The 6741-nt window shown below is 32.5% G+C and overlaps 1 protein-coding gene and 1 long non-coding RNA gene across 4 annotated transcripts; one reads left to right on the top strand and one right to left on the bottom strand.

Moving 5' to 3' along the window:
- The first annotated feature begins 754 nt into the window (after positions 1-754).
- On the top strand, positions 755-5184 carry LOC106755032 (NAC domain-containing protein 7). Of its 3 annotated transcripts, XM_022778133.1 has the most exons (5): positions 755-1021; positions 1189-1375; positions 2812-2984; positions 3065-3336; positions 3479-5184. In XM_022778133.1, exons 3-5 carry the CDS (start codon positions 2825-2827, stop codon positions 4034-4036), a joined length of 990 nt encoding a protein of 329 aa, XP_022633854.1. In that variant the 5' UTR covers positions 755-1021; positions 1189-1375; positions 2812-2824; the 3' UTR covers positions 4037-5184. The 3 variants fall into 3 exon arrangements, with proteins under 3 accessions (XP_022633854.1, XP_014492616.1, XP_022633853.1); XM_014637130.2 differs by having other exon boundaries at positions 755-1375; XM_022778132.1 differs by having other exon boundaries at positions 755-1444.
- Positions 3889-5877, bottom strand: LOC111241207. The gene is made up of 3 exons (XR_002667040.1): positions 5683-5877; positions 5232-5309; positions 3889-4026 (listed from the first exon to the last, which is right to left on the bottom strand). It is a non-coding gene; the product is annotated as an uncharacterized LOC111241207 (long non-coding RNA).
- Positions 5878-6741: the final 864 nt, after the last annotated feature.

Raw genomic sequence — 6741 nt, 5'->3', positions numbered from 1 at the left:
ATATATATATATATATATATATATGAATCTTAAAAACATTTTTAGAATATTAAAAATAATGTATTTTAAATACATAGTAGAAAAAAAAAAACTTTAACAGAAAAACTTATATCGCTCGGACTCACCATTTCTTTAGGCGGAGAAGCAGCCCCTTACAGAGGATAAACACGGTTGCGCCTTAAAGTTTCAGTCACTTAAAAACTTCAAACTTTCAATAAAAATTATTAATTTTTAGTTTATTAAAGATGTCAGCTCTTCCTGTATACTTATTTTATAGTTACAAATTACAAGGACTTCAATATAACCAAATAATTTAATATTTACTACAAGTATTAAATATGTTTAATTTCAATTATTTATAAAAGTAAAATTTGGTGAATGAGATAACGAATTCCACATACGATGGAGTTTACGGAGAATGAAGTATCCAGCATAGGAATAAAAATAACGATATTTTGATAACTTTTAACAATTTTTTAACAATAAAACATAAAATTTATTGATGTATTTGAATTTATATTTAAAATATATTTAAAACAGATTAAAGAGAAATTCATCGTAAAAAGTTTTAAAAAATAATGGTTAAAAGAATTTTTCCTACGGAGAAGTGTAGGGTTTGAATTCCTTAGGTCGGTGGGTGGGCCCCTGTTGTTGAAGCTTTTAAAAGCTGATTTAATAATTCAGTGCAATATAAACGCAGACACAAATTCTTATGCATAAAATATTGCAGACTATGAGATCCAAAGAACCTGAGCCCGCGTGCGGTGTTTTATTCTTCTAACTCAACCATAATTATTATTTCTATGAAACCTTGAGAGACTAAAACCCGAAAAGAAATGGTAAAACAATTTTTTTAAGGATATATTACAAAAGTAACATGACCTTAAAATTTACTAATAGTAGAGCTGTTGTCTTGTCCGTTTACTTTTGTAGTCACGATCGCTTGGTGGTGGGTGGAGGTTGAGGTTTACATCTCTCTCGCCGTTTTATCGCCACCTTTTATGAACTCAAAGCTTTTCCGGTAATCTAGATAAGGAGATAGATACTCTCGACAATGATGTTTTTTTCTTTTACTTTGATTTCCACCATTCTTCATTTACTTCTTATGCTTTTTCTTTCTATTTAACCCTACATCGTCTCCATTTCACATTCTTCAACCTTTCTCTTACCTTTCCTTCTCTTTTTCAGTGATTCTCGGGATCTCATCTCTCTCCTTTTTAACCCAACAACACTCAGATACTTCTCTCTACCAACCTAGCTTCTTTTCTTGTCCTCGTTTGCTCTTATTCGTTGGATTTCACGATATTTCTTGTAAAGTTTGTCCATCCAAGGCACCCAACAATCTAGCATACATTGAATACGTGCTGCAAAAGAGGTTGGTTTCATCAGATCTGCACAAGTTTCTACCTTGTGTTTTTCACTTCCAACAGAGTACTATATCAAGGTTTTTCTTTCGCAGTGCTTGTTCTTAAAATGATTCATGTTTTAACATAGTTTATTTCAACATGGGAATTTATTAAGCGCGTGCAAATACGGTGGAATTGATTTTATTGATTCAAGTCAACAATAAAATTCCAAAAAATAAAGACAACATAAAGACAGAAGATATATAGTCAAATGCTAAATGTCACTTCATTTGCATTAGTTAAATTCTTGACACATGACTCTGATCTTGTGAGTTTTTGTTGGAGTTTATTTATATTCCATCAACACCAACTTCTTTATGAAGCTTTTCACATCACTTTTTCTGATTTTCTTCCTTTTAAACGGGTTTACATTTTTACTCACCTACAATTCCTTTGTATTTCTAACCTCTAATTCAGACTACACTTTTTTCCTTCGTGTAATGATATTTTGACCCAAAACGCTTTGTTTCAAAAATCAGCTTCTGAGTTACTCTTCGTTCTGTATTCGTGTTGTAAATTAAAGCCATTTTAAAGAACGGACTAAGAAGTGCTCAACTACTTTATGAATTAATGGAAAACTGTTTTGATGATATATACCATTCATGCCTCATCTGCATCATTGCATTGTGCAAAAGTGCGCCTTGATTATTTTCTCTATTAAGTGTTGCAACTCATTTCAGTTTGTCTTTTTACAAAAAAGAGTGATCATGTTTCCAGATAAAATTATCAGCGTGTTTATATAAACTTGTACTTTTATCATCTGTATTTTTGTTTTTCTGTTACCTTTGTATCATAGTATTGTATTTATTTATTATAACAACTGGATATTCATAATAGGCAGTTTATTCACCTTGTCAGTATTGTATATATTCTTAATTTAGTGCAAATTAGTAAGTATTGTTAATACGGCGAATAAACATTTTAATGAAGGTCTAACTGGGAGAGGGAAAGGTTGCTGAAATCTTTTCTTTACTTCCAGTAAACCTAGATTTCTAAACTTCAGCTGATGTTGCAGAATGATTTACAATTGCAGTAACTGATGAAACGTATTTATTTGTTAGCACGTAGCAAAATTGCTCATAATAGGTAAAATAAAAACTTATCTTTTAATAAACTAAAAATTTACATAAAATTTTAAAGAATAAAGTTCACAAAAATCTTGCGTTGACTTAAACATTAGTTATAAGTTTGTAGAGACTTTTTATTATGGTATTTGTATAAGGGCACGTCGGAGAAAAATGCAGACTTCTAGTTTTATTACGAAATGTTGAACAATTTATAAAATATAAACTATTAATATATATTTGAGACCTTTTTTACAAGAACAAAAGATGCTAAATTTTAGTATCTTTTACAAAGAAGGGTGACCCTTTTTAATTTTTGAGCTTTCCTCCCTCAAATGCAGATCAACAGCTGATATGAACACGTTTTCACACGTTCCTCCTGGATTTCGTTTCCATCCCACAGATGAAGAACTTGTTCATCACTACCTTAAGAAAAAAGTAGCTTCTAAAAGGATTGACCCAGAAGTGATAAAAGACATTGATCTCTATAAAATCGAGCCATGGGATCTTCAAGGTATGTGATAAACCTTCTCATTCGGCTCCAATTAGTATATAAACCACTCAGTGATAACTTGGTGTTTTTCTGTGTGATAGAATTATGCAAGATTGGAAGTGATGAACAAGATGAATGGTATTTTTTTAGTCATAAGGATAAGAAATACCCAACAGGAACTCGTACTAATAGAGCTACAAAAGCAGGATTCTGGAAAGCTACAGGAAGAGACAAGGCAATTTACTGTAAACATTGTCTTACTGGAATGAGAAAGACTCTTGTCTTTTACAAAGGAAGAGCACCCAATGGACAAAAATCTGACTGGATCATGCATGAGTATCGGCTACAAACTATTGAAAATGGAACTCCTCAGGTAATTAATCAATTACTTCTTTCTTACTATAATTTCCCTTCTTTATTCATAACAATTTCTCTCTTCATCTCTGATTAAAAATGAGATTGAAATGAAATAACCAGATTGTATAGTGTTCTTAATTTCTGTAACTGGTTTCCAGGAAGAAGGGTGGGTTGTATGTAGAGTGTTCAAAAAACGAATGACAACAGTGAGGAAAATGGGTGATTACGTGTCGCCATGTTGGTATAATGACCAAGTCTCGTTCATGCAAGAACTGGAATCTGCAATGCCAATTTTTAACCCTAATGCACCAAATCGTAACCCCTACCCCAGCAAGAAGGAGTTGGAATTGCAATTCAATACTCCTCGTGACGCTTTCCTCCAACTTCCACAACTTCAAAGTCCCGTGATTCTTCAATCTGCGGCTAGTTTGAGTTTTAGCCCAGTTGTCTCTTACGGCTATGGTAGCAAGAACAATGGAAACGCTTTGCAGTCTTCAACACTCACTCAAGAACATCGACAGTTTCATTATGCTAGTAATGGTCGACCTATGGACCATTCTATGGATTGGCGAGTACTTGACCAGTTTGTGGGTAATCAGCTGAGTCACGATGAACATTTTTCCAATGTGGCTCACCAGATGAAGTTGCCGGCAGACGGATCTACAAAAAGTGCTTCAACTTCCATCTCCGGTTCCCAGATTGACCTCTGGAAATGAAAAATTACAGCTAGATAGCACTCTCGATAATGACAAAACAAAAATTCTGTACATAACAAACCCTAAAATATTCTTAGCAGTTGAAGCTGTGCATGGTGATAACAGTGTGTCAACTATAATAATCCTGATTTGTATGGTGCAAGAAAAACCTAGAGCATATGTTCGAGTTGAACAGTGCAAGATTTGATGTAATGAGGTCAGTGAATGTTAGAGATTTAATCATTAATTGAATTTGCATGTAATACAAATATATTAAGGTTATATATACTGACAGGAACATGTTCCAGATTGATTGTATTTTAAACTCATTTCATTGATTCTGTCTATAGCAGCTAGGAAGGGTAATATAAATTTGAACTTGCTTAAGAATCTAAGCATATGTACTTGAACAACAGAATATTTGTACAATTTTTCTCTCCACTATTTATTAGTCATTATTTTGTATTTTTACTGTACATTGAATATCTAATGTAACACAGATCTTCCTCTTTTTCTTCCATGCAAGTGTATAAAGGGAGGTTGAAAACATAAATTTAAGAGGCCATTTGCTTTAAAAATTGTCTTTTGATTATAGGAAGGAAAGAAATGAATAGACTTAAAATAAAGTAAAAATTATGTAATGAAAATGAAAAGTATAATAACAAAATAAATAATGCTAAATTAGGCGTTATCACCATTTACTTGAAAATGCATTAGATAAAAAAACTAACGCAATTTTTCACATTCTCATCTCATTATATATGGTACTAGCAATTTTATTAACTTTTGTAATAATTAAATTGAAAATCGCATTAGTAATGCTTTTTTATACATTAATATAACTGTTTAACATCTACATTACATATAAATGTTAGATGCGTTTGCTTTCAACAGGTTTGGCGAGGAAAATGCTCTTCCTTTAAAAACAAAATTTGGAAAAAGGTGACAGTGAGATACTCTTAACCTTCAAATAGTACTTTTAAAATTTTTTTAGTAAAAGCCAAAGCCGAAAGAGTTAGCCAGGTTAGAGAGGGAAAGTGAAAAATGGAGATATAGGGAGAAATAGGAGCAGAGAAAGTCATTTCTTATTTTGAGTTGAGAGAATCAGTGATAAAATATTCTGCACATACAAATCACCAGAAAGTAATACGCATTTTCGAATTTAAAAACATAAACTAAAGAAGAAAAACAGATAATTTTGAGAGTAGAAAATTACTTAATCTCTTTGAATTGACGTCTATATACCAAAGGGTGCAATGCATGCAACCTGGAATGAACTCACTTGGCAAATAATCTGCAGTATTGAAAGCAACGCAGAAGTATAGATTAACTAAAAGATATATAGACCACACACAAAGTGTTGATCACTAATTCAAATTAGTTAGAATATGGTTTCATTATACTAAGAACTTGTCGGTATATTGTTTATTTAAATATATAGAAATATATACCTGTTTTTTTATTTCCCTATTCAGTAGGAAATGGCCTACTGCAAATAATGCCTAGTGTTTTACATAGATGGATTCATATTCGATAAATACAAAGTCTACCTCATATATACCGAATAGTGTTATTTAGTACGGTCATGCATGAGAGATGCTTTTTCTTATCAAAGTAATTCAATAATTAAGAAAGTTCAAAGTTCCCACATCATTCAGAACGCGTACCTGTGCGTGAAACTTGGCTTCTCTCAGTGAAAGATTTCTATATTTACCAGAGGCGTTTTCTGGTGGATCACAAGTTGCTGGGGCTACCTAAGAGAGTCTAGGCAGAACCGTGCGTTCGAAAGTGCAAACAAACTGAAGTGTGCTTTCAAAAGTAAATGGCTTATATGAAGGAAATTAATTTAAAGCACGTAATCATGCATGGTTTTCAAAGGGAAGAAGTAGCAGTTATTTGTGAAGGTGTGATTGGTTATTGACGAAGGGTGAAGTTCATGTGTCGGAGTGAAGAATTAAAATTCCTTTGAAGCAATGGCACGTCACAATGATTAGGCGTGCTCCCGTCAAGTTAATCATAATGCAGGTTTTAACTGTAGTCTGAGTCATGAATGTTTACTTGCACAAAAAGAGAGGAATGAAGAGGTAGGCATGCTTGCCTTGAGGATAAGAAAGAAAAAGTGTGTTTTTCTGACATCCTTTGACTTGGTACAGTTCTCTGTCACACTAATAGATGAAATCAATTGACTAGAATTACCTATGCAAAGCCAAAACAAGGAGTGGCCATGTGCACTTAGGCGGCGTGTGATAGTTATATATGATAATTTTGGTTTATGCAAGATTTCTTTATTACAGACCACACTGTATGTGAATATATGGGAGGAGATAATAAAACTCCATGTCAAGATATATAACAACACTATCATCGCACATGAGCTTCTTTTTAGTTCTATCGTAAATTGATGAAAGATTAAATGGAAGAACCAAAAATACAAAACAAAATGACTGATATACAATAACAAAATAGAGAAAAAAAATGGTGAAGTATCATATACAAATGCTATATATCTAAGGTATTGGATTTATGACCTATAAGGGTTATAGGAGCCTTGAAGTCATTTACATAATTGTAACATTAAAAAAAAAAATATGTTTTTTGCTAAAGTATTACAAAGTTTTGCTTTCTCCCTGAGTTGACCTTGCCTTCTAAGGAAACTCTTATTATCATTGCAGAAGGAGAGGAAGCAGTACGTCAACTCTGTGCATATTTTTTTAATGTTTTTTTTT

The sequence above is a fragment of the Vigna radiata genome, unplaced genomic scaffold (assembly GCF_000741045.1).
Source record: "Vigna radiata var. radiata cultivar VC1973A unplaced genomic scaffold, Vradiata_ver6 scaffold_781, whole genome shotgun sequence".
Lineage (NCBI taxonomy): Eukaryota > Viridiplantae > Streptophyta > Magnoliopsida > Fabales > Fabaceae > Vigna > Vigna radiata.
This window is presented reverse-complemented; position numbering and strand designations above follow the sequence as displayed.